The 13,687-nt window shown below is 41.9% G+C and overlaps 1 protein-coding gene across 1 annotated transcript in view; it reads left to right on the top strand.

The window, feature by feature from the left end:
* cep128 (centrosomal protein 128) overlaps positions 1–10,218 on the top strand; it is a 39,967-nt gene extending 29,749 nt beyond the window's left edge. The window contains exons 20-25 of the mRNA XM_076757070.1: positions 2,186–2,235; positions 3,493–3,516; positions 6,234–6,311; positions 6,511–6,624; positions 8,502–8,610; positions 9,401–10,218. Of these exons, the coding sequence (XP_076613185.1) occupies positions 2,186–2,235; positions 3,493–3,516; positions 6,234–6,311; positions 6,511–6,624; positions 8,502–8,610; positions 9,401–9,474 (449 nt within the window). The 3' untranslated portion in view covers positions 9,475–10,218. The remainder of the gene's footprint in view (positions 1–2,185; positions 2,236–3,492; positions 3,517–6,233; positions 6,312–6,510; positions 6,625–8,501; positions 8,611–9,400) is intronic.
* Positions 10,219–13,687: the final 3,469 nt, after the last annotated feature.

Here is a 13,687-nt window from a genome sequence, read left to right as displayed (position 1 = left end):
GACCAAAGCAGCCGTCTGTCTTCACTGCAGGCAGGAGCACTGCTATGGTCTCTTTAGTAATTAGCCGTAAGAGTAATCTCTGTGTCACAACAGCTACAGGATCGGGTTATTTGGATTGAAGGCGTACAGATAAAGATTTTATCAGCTGTGCTTTGAATATGGCTTCTCAGTAATGTGGTTGCTCAGTTGTTCTCGTTGTGATTGCTGCCGAGCAAGACAAGACCTACAAATCCCTGCCATGCGTGAATACATACATTATGATGAGCACTAATGACATGATGCATTTGCAACAAAACACTCAACTGTGCAATGTGGCAAATACTAATTATCTTAAGTTCACCTTCCACCATCACAACTGATTCTTGTTTTTTTGCCATTTATATAATCAAAGTGGAAATTGCATTCTCATGAGATTAGTTTTGCTCATAGCTACTTGTCTGCTCATCTCAGCCGATTAACTGTTAATGCCAGCACTTTGCAGAACCCTTGTGTGATGTACAGTAATTGTCTCTCAGTGAATTTATTAGTGTCAGATTGTGGTTGCAGTCTGTGTATTTTCCTTTAGAGATTTCATCACTTGTGCAGTGATCTATATGGGCCTTTCCCTTTAAAACAAATCTGCACTGCATGTGAAGATAACAGTAGTTCTAATATTAAAGGACCCGTCCCAGGCTTTAGATGAGATGTGACAGGTGTGAGTCAGACACTGCTGATTTGTTCCATAGACAGAAATTGGTGTTTGGAGTCAGGTGTGTTGATGCTTGAGGAGGTGGAGGTTCGGTCATCCCCAGCTACTTACTGCGTGTGTGTCAGGAGTTAATTTAAACGAGAGAGTAATCCAAATTCAACACCGAAGTTGGAATAATAAGTATGATTACGTATAGTTCATGATAATGAATGGAAATTAAATGTTTGAACCTTTTCTTTCTTTTTAATGTGTTGCCACCATTTCATTAAAACAGTTTTCTCTGCCTGGCATGATGCCAAGCAGAGTAAACTTGGGTAGATATTGTGGAATTTTCTAAATAAAATTCTATTGCTAAACGAAATAACAGTCATTCCTCTAAATTAACACCTCATTACACAAACAAGCAGTGATTGTAATTAAAAATAATTTGGCGACGCAATCAACAACAAACACAAGCAGAGTTTGTCTTTCCTCCACCTGTTGGGGTAAAATAATCCACCAGCGGCAAACTGTGTTTGAAATGGTTTAACACTGGGGTGATTGGCATTCATTACAAGATAAAAACACTGTTATTTAGTTTTTCTCTGGTACGCCGCGAGGTTTCGTGAGTCTACTTTCCATGCCACATTGATTGAAATTGGTAAAAATGATCATTGGGTGGTGTAATGTGCCTGTCCCAGTTGGAGCTGGGACGATATGGGATTTTATTGTGGATTGTCATTAAAGAAAAAAAAAACACCATAATTTGACCATGGTGAATTTTCTTTGTTTGGATCATCTCGACTATCCTCATGCTCTTTATAACCATATACTCCTAGAAATCTCTTAGGGAAGTTTCCAGGAAACAATCCTGCAAATTCTTAATCAACGAGACAGCATTTAATTGATAATCTTCCAGAAATTTGCTAAGGTAACTTAACCTGAAGTCTTTTCAGTCGGTGCACAGCAGGTCAACTGAACATGCAGAACAGGAGCTTCACATTCGTCCAGGCAGGCAGAGCACTCACCTTCTACTTGTATTAGCTGTTTGGCATCAGCTATTTCATTCATGCTTCACAGTTACTGTCTCATTCATCAGCAGCTTGGCTACCAGCTAACGAGTCCAATCATATTCCTACAGGTATAGCATCGCCATTACAACCTGATTCTTCTCACTATTACTCTGCTGATACTACTGTGGCAAGAGTGTTTGCTGTCGCAGCTCACTCGGCCACCCAAACTACTACTTATTTATGTTTTCCCTGTTGATTTAACCAAATGTTCACATATGAGTATAAATGTGGACTTCTAAACTGACTAACATAACTGTTAGAATTGTCTATATTCCAACTTTCCTTTAGCATGAGGTAAAATGGAAATACAAATAAAGTATACATCGTCAACTGCAGATGGACAGTCAAGTCAATATATGCCTTGACTGACTCCAGTGGTGATACTCTGACTCTGGGTCAGGGAATCGAGGGCAGTTTCATCTCATTAACAACATGTTTCTTTCAGAGCTGTTGGAGAGGAGTCGCAGGAAGGAGGAGGAAATGAGGAGCCTTCAGGTTAGCAAAACACGTCTTTATTAATCCTTTCCTGTTTGTCTGTTCATTCGTGTCTGTAAATCTGCACTATAAATGGCAGATTTTTAATATCCTGCTGGCCTAATTTCAACTGTTTTGCCAAAAAGAGACAGCTGGTACTATTTTGTTTATACACCACGTTGCCTTCAAATTCCTTTTCTGCTTTGCATATTTGTGGGGTTGTTTTTGAGTAACTGCTGGGCTTTAGTCATCTGAGCTCTGCGATGCAGTGCTGCAGACATTAGTACACAGTCATGGGCCTGACAGAGTCCTTGCAGCCTGGCTTGGACAAGTAGCTAATTATTGCAGACACGAGGCCTTGGAGTTTAAAAGCCACCAGAGGCCTCGTCTCTGTCTTTCAATACTGCAGCATCGACACTTGGCAGGCCACCAACTCACCTAGTCTGGATTGAACTGGACCCCTGCACCTCACCGGCCCTTTACTCACCATTAAACACCGAAACACATGCTCTGTCTCTGCCTCACTCTCCCTCTCTCACATACACACACACACACACACCAATGTTTGCTAAGCATTTGTTCTTTCCAAACGTGTGTTCGTACCTCTGTGAACAAGCATGTGTTTGTGTTGGATACCGGGGTCCCATCTGTGGCTGCATGATGGCACCTGCCAGCGCTCGTGTGCAATTAATCAGCCCTCTCAGACCCAGCCGAGCTTTTAATTATGAAGGATGAGGAGAGAGAGACACGGAGAGGAAAGACGGATAGAGTGAGGGATGTAGACGAGGAAGAAGCTGGGAGGGTGGGCCGAGGAAACCAAAGTACCCTTGTTACAAACCAGCAACACATTACAGGCAGAGGGGGAGAGGCAGCCGGTTGGGGGGGAGAGCAGGTGTGCGTTTGAGTGGCAGATAAGAGGCATAGCATCACTTATGCATCGTTAGAGAGGGAACATCAGTCAGAAGCTGGATGAGCGGCGCGAGCAGTTTGTCTTTGTGTGTGTGTCGGTGTGTGTGATAAGAAGCCTGTTGTGTGCTACAGACTCTCCCTAGCCCCCTGCATTTCCCTCCCTTGTTACATATTTGTTGAAACACTCTATTCCTCTCTTCTGTCACTTTTCTCCCACACTCACCAGGTTTCTCTCTGCTTATCTACCATTTTGAGCAGTTACCTGGACTCACCGTCCTCCTCGTTTTGTTTAAACCTTACTTTGGTATTGGGTCTTTTTGCTTTCATGTGCATATAAAATAGCATTACCGTGTTTGTGTGTCTCCACAGGACCGCGTGTTGGATCTGGAGATGGTAAGGTTTGATTGTTCAATCAAATGAATAGAGTTAAAGAAAATTGGCATGTATATTTAGGTTTAGAGTTAGTTATGAAGTGCCCTGGAGTTGTTAAATCAGAAGTCATGTTGACTTTCAGCATGATTCCATGCAGCCGTGTAGGCAGGTTCACCTTAGGCTATGTGTGTTTAGCTACCCATAGAGGCTAACAGAGGGTTAGAAATGATTGCTTTAGTCAAGGCTCAGAGCTCTGTTAATCATCATAAGTCTTGCTGATGGGGTTAAGAACCAAGCTGTACTGACAATACACTATTGACCCACTATTCACACTGTTAACGTTCACCGCTAACATCCTTAATCAGCTATTAGATGTCAGCCCAAAATTACTTAGCATTACTGAAAGGTTATATTGACCCAAGCGTTTTTTCTCTCTTGAGAAAAAAAAGAAAAAAGAAAAAAAGATGAAGCTGTCAAATGCACGCTTTCCATCCATCACAATTATTCAGCGCGCTTGGCCACTTCAGCCTTCAATTAGCTGCCTCGAGGAAGAAGAGCGAGTACGTCGGACCTCTATCAAGTCAAATATTTTCTGCTTACCGCAACAACACGTCGGCAGGATGCATCGACACATCCTGCACTCAGGCCGGGTGGTGAGGATCAGCCAACAGTCTCACTTGTGTGTCAGTGTGCCATTCAGTGTATCAGTCGGCGTGACGCCTTGTAACAACCAGCTCTTTTGATGCTTAAATACTCCGTCTGAATGGGAATGGGGAGGCTATTGAAACATACAGTGGAGGGATGAATAGAGTGGAGTGCAGTGAGAGTCCTTACTTAATCAAAGATGCAGCGTGTTCCAACAAAAGTGCTCAATTAGCTTTATGAACAGGCAGTGTGACATGTCTGGTACCTCATAGGCTTGAGCACACCATTTGTAATTCATAATACAGAAGTTCTGAATACGATGGAATCCGTTGGAAATGACTGAATGGGAATTGTGTAGACTGCATACCGTTTTACATTAGGAACGGAAAACAAACACCAAAAGACACATTCAAGGAGGAGGAGCCCGACACACAAGAGTTTTATTACAGGTGCCCTGTGGATGAATTTTCACTATCAGTGTTTCTCAAAAGAACACATTGTGTGTGTGTATACTCGAAGTATGTTGAGTTGGTTTCCTTCCTTGTAAAACGGAAGATATTTATACTTAGGGAATATATTGGCATCTGTGCAACCTGTTGCATCGAGCTCAGGTCAGTGACATTTGTTGAAATGACAACATTTTAGATGGTCTGAGCAGATAAACTAATGTATTTACAAATGCACTTCTTGGCTGAGTGTGCACAGTCTAAGTACAGGTTTGCTGTGCATGTGTGTGAATGCTCATCAGACAGTTTAAGGGAAAAATATTTTAGATGCAGTCTAATATTTCATGCTCTGCTTTGTTACGTGAGAGGACATGAAAAATACTGCAAACAGTATCAGCTGTGCACCCTTGTGCTTTGGGTAGTACATCGCATTATCTCTGCAAATACAAAGGCATCAGTAGCCGCCACAGAGCACCTGAAGCCCACGGACAGCTGATCCAGCTGTGCAGGCATCATCAGCAATAATCGCTTCAGGTGACCTTTGACTAGGAGCGGCATCTCATTTAACTAAATGTGTGTTATATTGATTTTTGTCACTCACTTCTCCTTCATCTTTTCCTCGGTCTATAATGAGAAGTGCTGAGCAATGAGGAGAAGGCACGGGAAGTAAAGGAGAGGCAATTAAGGGAATTGGGACGGAGCCTCAGTATTTAGCTGTGGATTATTCTTCATTTGCTATTTAGTTGTTGCGTTGCAGTGCTTTCTGCTTTGTCCCTGTCATGGTAATTTATGATTTGGGGAGTCTTTACTTGATTTCTTTGTTTTTAAAATGATGGCAGAAGACATTTCTAATGAACATCATTAAACTAAAACAGCATGTGTGGTCTCAGTGCTGTGAGCTGCGGTCTCCTGCCTGTCCTTCTGTTTTTTTTGTTTGTTTGTTTATAAGATAGGACTTTATTGATCCCACACCGGGGAACTTTAGTCACTACAGCCAGCAAGTTGCAAAAAGCAAGCACAGTGGCATAAAGAGGTCAAAATAGAAATATAGAAGTGTACAAGATACAGAATAGAAAAAACAACTATGTATATGTACTTTTGTACAGATTGTAAAAAAAATCATAAATGCCAAAGAATCCTACTGCCATAAAAAAGTACTGTTGGTAGTCAACTAATGAGAAAACTAACTGCTGACGTGACATGTATTGTATTTCACTTGAGAAACACTAGGTTTATGTATATACACAATAAATACAGTTTATAAAAATACAGTTGCCAATATGGATAATGAATAGTGTTATTGCACAGTTGAGAGAAATATACAACTTAGAAACTGCACCAGGTGAAATGGATAAATGTGGGCAGATATTAGCATTCGAGCATGTATTAGCCTTGATAACAGAAGTGCAAATCAAAAGCAGGTTTATGATGTGGAATTTAGAAAGGCAGCATCAACACAGAGCTACATTACATGATACTGGACTTAAACAGTCTGAGATACATCATGTTGGATTTTTGTTTGTTTGTTGTTTTAGTGAAAATGCAGATATTGTGTTGTTAGTCATGTTTGAACTTGTTGATTTAAGTTAAATGGCTAAATATGAATGTCAGACAAAGCTGAGCTGATTTTGTGTGTATGGTTTCTAGAACACAAGAGTCGCCCTGGACCACCTGGAGGCAATTCCAGAGAAACAGTGCCTGATGGACAACTTCAAAGATTTAGAGGTGGGCTCACTTAAAACTTAGATACATGGTTTTCTGTAATAGAACCACATTTATTTTTATTTATCCAGTTAATCAATGTTGTGCATTCATTCCAATGTTCTTCCACTGCGTGTGAGGCTTCTGAAGGTTTAGATGTTCAGGCTTTTGTCCTTTTGGCCGGGTTGGTTATGATGACACAGCCTCCATTTTGTGCCCTCAGGAGTCACAGCGGCAGAGGGAGATGGTGGAGCAGCGCTACACCAAATACAAAGAGATCGTCTGGGACCTGCAGCACCAGCTGGATGAGTCCAAGCGCAGAATCCAAGAGTACAGAGTACGACACACACATGCAGACAGATGCAACCTGCACTTCCCAACAACAACCCACGCCTTTTCTATTTCAGTCACTAATTACGCTGTTTTGTTCAAACACCAGCGGTTTGGATAAGGATAGCCTGACTTTGAGAGCCATTTATGAGTCTAGCTCGCCCACACTGGTGCCAGTGTGTGCACTGCACCGAATTTCAACTCGTATGAATAAATGAATAATTTCACATGCTGGTAATGCATCACGGATGGACAGAGTGGGACGAGCTCGAGCAATGGCACAAATGTGCACTCGAACAAAACCTGAATTTTTACCAGTCGCTGGTAAGTGCTGCAGTCATCTTCTGTGCTATAAAGCCATCAAGGGAGCCATCAAGGCATCATTGTTGACAGCTGATTGCCATCAGCAGTTTGCAACCTCCCCTAAACAGCCATACAGTCACTTAAATGGTTTTAATCTGCCAGATTACCCCGTTGGTTTGCGAAATGACTCCCGTGTTGAGCGATAAGTGGCGATTGCATTAGTTTAATAGCTGCTGCCCATCCGGGGTTTGTTTAAGGAAAAAGGATGGATGGAATGTCTTTACAAGACTTACATCTTGATCACAGTCAGCAATGCCGATAACAACAAACAGCTTCTACGCTGAAAGTAAAAGCTGCTCCCTGCTTGCAACAGCAGCTTCTAAAGCTCGATTCAGACAGGACCTCTGTAATGCCCATGATCTATAGACACAGGATAAAAGAAATCTGTAGACAGCTGTGACTTTGCAGGCCTTGCAACAGAATCGCAAAATATTAGGAGATCTCTGCGTAGGCTTTTGCCTGCATGTTTACAGGCAAATAAATGTCTGTAAAAGAAGCTTTTATCATAAACGGGTGCACACAGTCCATAGGGGAACATGAATCACTCTCTTCCCAGACACAGTATTTTATCATCCTGTACAGCACTGAAATGTCCAAACAAGCATTTTTGTGGACAGCCAGATTTGGCCCAGAACACTTTACGGTGCTTTGAGTTTGATTTTGTGTAGTCAGTGTGTTCTGTAATGTGCATTACTGTAGGACACGCCGCAGCCATGTCAGGGACGTGGTTATAGAGATGTGGCTACGTTCTTAGTCGATCTGTCACTAACATTTTGGATCAACAGACGGATGTCTTGCCAGTTATTGCACGGATTGTCACTCAGTTTTGGCGCAGATTTGTTTCATTTCTACTGTAGCCAAGAGATCTCAACCCGCTGCAGAAGAGTGCAGAGAAAACACACGCAAATAGACGAAACACAAGCAATACATGGAAACATCTTCGTCAATTTGACAACATAAGCGCTGCAGCTACACAAGCGCTCTGCATATACTCCCAACACAACCTGAGCATTTTGCTTATTGTTAGCCTGTCAGTGCACTTTTTTGTGCTTCTGGATGACACTCATGGGTCACCAAAGCCATTACAAGACCTCGTCTACAAATGTCATGCCAGTTGTTCTTGTAGATGTTGAGAGATTGGATAAATTTGACTGGCTTTAAGAGGAGTCAGAGGATCACCACAGTCCTTCGGCTCCATCGTCTGGGCATCTTGAATGTACAAAATTTCATCCGATAATAACATGTTTCAGTCTGGACAAGTCGAGAAACTGATGAACCTGTGTAATGTCGATTGAGTGTGGCAGTATAGGTCTGAACCTGACAAGATGAATCTGACTTCTCCCAGGATGCCCTCGGGCTATACCCACTTTCACTAAGATCTAAGAATAATCCTGTTTTCTTCCCCTCTTTCGGCACACGCCGTGTATGTCGTTCCTGGCGTGTACCGAGTCTTACAGCCTCACAGTGCTGCTAACTGTAGACTTTTAGCCTTGTCAGTTGCTGTGTCCTCCCGTCTTCCAGGATGAGAAGCTGGACGCCACTTCCAGGAGCCTGCGACTGGCTGCTTTTTCTTCCTCCATCAAAGGCACCAGCACATTCCTTAGCAGCTCGCTGCGATCTGACACCCTGTGTGAGTATTTATATTCTGAGGCTTCAAAACCTGTGCTCTGACAGCTTATTTATCGGCTGGTTTGATGGTAGTCATGTTTTTCCTGCGTCTCTGCAGTGCTAGATAATTTGGAAATGTGCACCAGCCTTTTTAGATGTTTTGTACTGCAACATCACATGTCTGCACAATGAGTGGATGGCGAAAATGAAGATCTGGGTTATTTTGCAATAATCACCTTTTTAAAAGAGTTCATTATGAATTACATTTTATAAGAAGAAAAACATATAAACTCCTTCCATCTTGTCAATATCTCCATATTTGTTTCAGCACACTGTGTAGTATATCATCATAAAGCTTCTAAAGCTGACGTTGTGATATGGTGCATTTCAGTCACAGCCGGAGAGCACGGTCACTTTTCCTTTCAGGATTTCAACATGGTGCCCAGAGCTCAAACTTTCCACCAATGCTCTCTGGAAGTGTGTATGTCTGTATCACTGCCAGTGGCTGCCAGCCAAAATCACTTGTAGCACTTTCCTAAGCTGCTTATAGATATTTCTGGCGCAGTGTGAGAGGAGCGTATTTTCTGTGGCTTTGTGTCTGTTTTACCTCCAAGAATTAAGGTGGCCAAAACGTCTATGGCTTTTTAACGCTACTGTTAATATACAAGACAATTACTGCATCTATTCATGACTGCCATTAACCATAGAGATGAATGCAGTGCTCCCACACGTTTGGGCTGTGACTGTGTTTTAGACACACAGGGATTATAACTTCAGCTTCCTTCCATTCTCCCTCCCTCCCTCTGCCGCAGCTCCTCACAAACGCCTGACCAGTTCAGATTTCGATGAGTCCACAGTCAACGGGGCCAAACCACTGCCAGATTAGCTTGACCTCAACTGAACCTTTTATCTATATCTCTACAACCCCAAACACGTGGTGCTTACAGCTGATTCTGCCTGCCCGGCGCTCAAGCAGAACAAAGAACAACTGGACTGTACCAGGAGGCCTTGAACTCAACACTAATCCTCCTCGACTACCTCAACCAGGCAATCACTGCAGGTGCTCAGGAGCAGGAGGGTAAGACTGTGAGACTTCACTGCAAACTTTGACAAATACTTTGACGAAGGAGATTTGTTTGGACACTGGAAAGGAGGAGTGCTGTAAAGTGTTTAGATGTTATTTATAAGGACCTGAATTGAATGTATTTAATAAATTTGATAAAGGTTTAAACCAAAATAGTTTCACTGTTACTTTTTATGCCATTGTTGAACCAATTTTTAAATATTCAACAGCTGTTTTAAATACTTTTTACTTCATTATCAATCTGTATTCTTATTATAATGCGTATTATAACGTGTTTGTGCTAAAATGAGTTAATATAACATTACTGGTGCCTTTTGAACAATATGCAGTTTTGTTTTTTACTGTCACACTGTGTCGTCTTCATCATGAGAATGTGACACATTTTGTGTCATTTTAAATGTATTTACACATTTTCTTTATAACTTTATATATAGATTTTTTTACACTTTGTAAAGACAAACAATAAGCACAAATCCATTTTTGTTGAAATATGAAGGAAGTGTATGCACTGAATAAACCCCCATGCATCTAAATGTTTGGTTTGATAAGCACACTCGATGTCCCCTTCATTTCAGAGTGAAGTGTTTGCTTTGTAGAGACTCCAGCTACTCCCTCTGGTATCCTTCACTGGAGAGATCAACCTAAAGCCACATGAGAGCGCAGTGCTGCCTTTAAATCTACTGCTCAGCTTCATATGCGTAAACACAGTACCTCTCTCAAACTTGTACATAATCTTATTTGAAAGGTGCTGTGAGGTGGTGTAGAGTATAAATCTGACTAAACTTCCTCAAACACTGAACATTCGAACAGTTATGGAGCCCTGAAACTCACAAAAAGTTACCAGCTATCAGTCATAAAATTAACTAAATCCATTAATAAATAATACTGTCCGTTACTGTAAATAATAAAAATGTGTGACTCACATTTATCCACTTCCTGTTTTTCTCCACACAGCATTTCCTATTTCATTTTAATCACCACATTTCCAATTTTCCTAATGATTACATGATAAGCAGATGGGATGCCCAGAGCAGCTATTGGTGCGGGGTCTCCGTGTGTTTCTAACTGAAAAGGCTTAAGCTAGCTACACACAATACTCCATTAGCCACTTACACACACACACTCAACCTAGACCAATCTCTGCTCTGGACACTGCATGGACATGCAGATCTCTATATCATATAATTAGTAGGTAATGTGAGGGGGGGGATGCTGTGTCCTTTGTTAAACCCCCCCCCCCCAGCCCCTAGTGGCAGAGCGAGTGCAGAGGCACGGGGGTTGTTTAGTTGAATATGTTAGCCTAGCCCGCCTGGATCATTGATGCTTTATCTGACTGAGCTCTGTGCACGTTGGAATCCATTGCAGACTGACTGCTGTGTGTTAAATAAATCCATGACGCTGTTCGTGGCGCTGAAGCAGCACACTGATTTGTACAGTAATTGCTCCTTTCTCAGTCCTGCTGTTCTGCCAGTTTCGTCTTGATCTATAATACTGTTTTAACCGTGTAGCTGCAGGGGGGTAAAGGAAAAAGAGGTAAAGTGCTTTTTGCTTTTTTTTCTCTAGCTGATTGGAGGTTAAAGGAAAAGTCTGGAGCTTTTTATTCTCACAATCCATTTTCAGTATTAGTATTATTCGTTGGTGTACTCAGTTATATTTTCCACTCCTTTCACTCCATTTTGTCAGTTTCAGGGCTCCATAGAGACTGTCCACTGTTTTTTTTTTTTTTTTTTATTAGCAGTGATTTAATTACGGTGCTGTAATGGTTGATAACTCTCTAAAGTAAAATCAATCACCATCTGGTAATAATTTCAGTGTCACTCACTTTTCTCTTGAGCCGCGTGGTGCTTTTAAATCTCAAACAAGACGTACAAGCATGAGTTTGTGAAGCTAAACTTCCCAAAAGAAATATGATTTGTGCACCTTTACTAAATCCAAGCTTGTGGGGGTTTTTTTATGGAGCTTTGCGTGTGCCAGCTGAACAACACAAATCCTCTCCTTTAAAAGCCTCTGCAGGTTTCTTTTGTACAGCGGCCCGGAATATTCAAAGAAAAGAAAGAACTTAATTGACAGCTAAGTAGTCTTCTGCCTTAATGAAAATCAAAGCTTATGAGAGTTGGCATTTTTGAGCACAGCCAGTACTAATGTTCTGTCTCATCCTCTGAAGAAACAGCACTGTTATCTCCTCAGATCATTTTCAAAAAGGGAAAAAAAAGTCTTGTATTTAAAAGAGGCAAAGTTTTTGTTCGACTTAATAACAAAAGCAAAGCAAAGTGTTCCACACAGTCCAGGCGATTATGGGTCCAGTCTGACAAAATGCGTCTGTTTTTTATGAAGCAGCATCCAGAGGAAAGCAAAGCTCAACCAAGCTTAGAGCAAAAATGAGCTGCGGAGCCGTGCTAAGCCTTCGCTCAATCCCTGTTTCCCCTTAAGTTCTAAGTACATTTGGAAAGCCAAGGTCCAGAGAAAATATTGAACAATTCTCTGAGCACATATTCACACAAATCGACTGCACTTGTGTGGCAGCTCCTTAAACATAGTTATTTATTGACTGATAGCTTCAGTTAGGGGTTTAGCACTACATATAAACATACGGAGACGTCCCAACTGGTCGATAAAGTCCTGCAGACACCCTGAGACTATGGAATAGATGGCGTGTGCTGTCCTAGGATGGTGTCAGGACAACATGGAACATGTAATTTCACCTAGCAGACGACAGCAGATGTGTTTTGGCATTTGCTCCCCAAACCTGTCCTCAGACTTAAATTTGAACATAATGTGCAATCTGAGAGTTCACATCTTTCACCCCTCATTCATCATCGTATTGATATTTTCACATTTGTCTAAATAAATCACATTTGGCAGGCTCGTTCACGCTCGCAGGCAACCCCGGCCCCTAATGTACTTCTTTATACGATAACAACGTCCCTTGGAAAGTGTCTGCTTATCTAAGCTGTATTAGGTTGCAAAACACATGCAAACTCATAGATCTGTGCTGCTGCTCCCAGCAGACTAGTTTCCCCATTTACATTCTGCTCCATCATTAGTCCAGCTTTACTCCACTTTGTCAGGTTGAGAGATGTTAATGAATAAATTCAGAGCTTTCCGCTGGTTTGTGTTTGTGCTTTCCTGCAGACGAAGGTACAGTCTCCACGTTAAAAAAAGTAATAATAATGATAATAATAATAATAATAAATTGTAATCTCCGTTTGCACATCCGCGAGAAATGTAACACACATCTGAGCTTGTCAGAATAAATTGCAGCATGCCAGTCAAAGTTATGTCAAATGCGCCAACAGTATTCAGATGTGTTGTGAAGGAACGTGTCTTTCCCTGTCTGTGTGAGTGCAGAGGGGCTGAGCGATCAGGTCATTAGCAGGGTGATGCATGTTCAGAGCTGACAATCAGCGCACACAAACAACGCTTTTCTCAGCTCTCCGGTACATGTACTGTTGCACAGCTAGTGTGAGGCAACGACTGGAGATTAGAAACTTTCTGCTTAGTTGTGCCCTCAGTGTCTCTCAGCTCAGCTCTCCACCTTTGCACCGCGGGTGTCCCTGCGGTGTGTCGCATCGGCGGCTCATTACAAGTCAGACCGTTGCGCTGGACTCAGTTCTGACCCTCCACTCTGTTTCTACACAGGCCATTATTCACCAAACGCAAAGACTTTCCATGGAGTGGTATGCAGATACAAACAATCTCTTGAATAAACTAACATATGCTGTCACTTTTAGTGGATGTGTTCCTCTTAATAAAATCAAAGTATCCAGATTACTTTGGATTATCCACAGAACAAACTATCCCTTCCACTTCGTTGGATTTTCTGATGCTTTCAGCCACATCTCATGGCCTTCCTCACCAGGTGGAGTAATCACATGACCTATATACAGAACGTTGGTCACATGATAATTGGTGGTAATGCATGGGGGCAGATATATGGCTAGATTCCAATAAGGGGAAGTTTAAAAAAGTTATTCATTTACTCTGAATGAACCAACTCTCTAGCTATTCAGAATCC

Source organism: Chaetodon auriga, chromosome 18 (genome assembly GCF_051107435.1).
Source record: "Chaetodon auriga isolate fChaAug3 chromosome 18, fChaAug3.hap1, whole genome shotgun sequence".
Lineage (NCBI taxonomy): Eukaryota > Metazoa > Chordata > Actinopteri > Chaetodontiformes > Chaetodontidae > Chaetodon > Chaetodon auriga.
The sequence above is the reverse complement of the archived record's forward strand: the minus strand, read 5'-3'. Positions and strand labels throughout refer to the sequence as shown.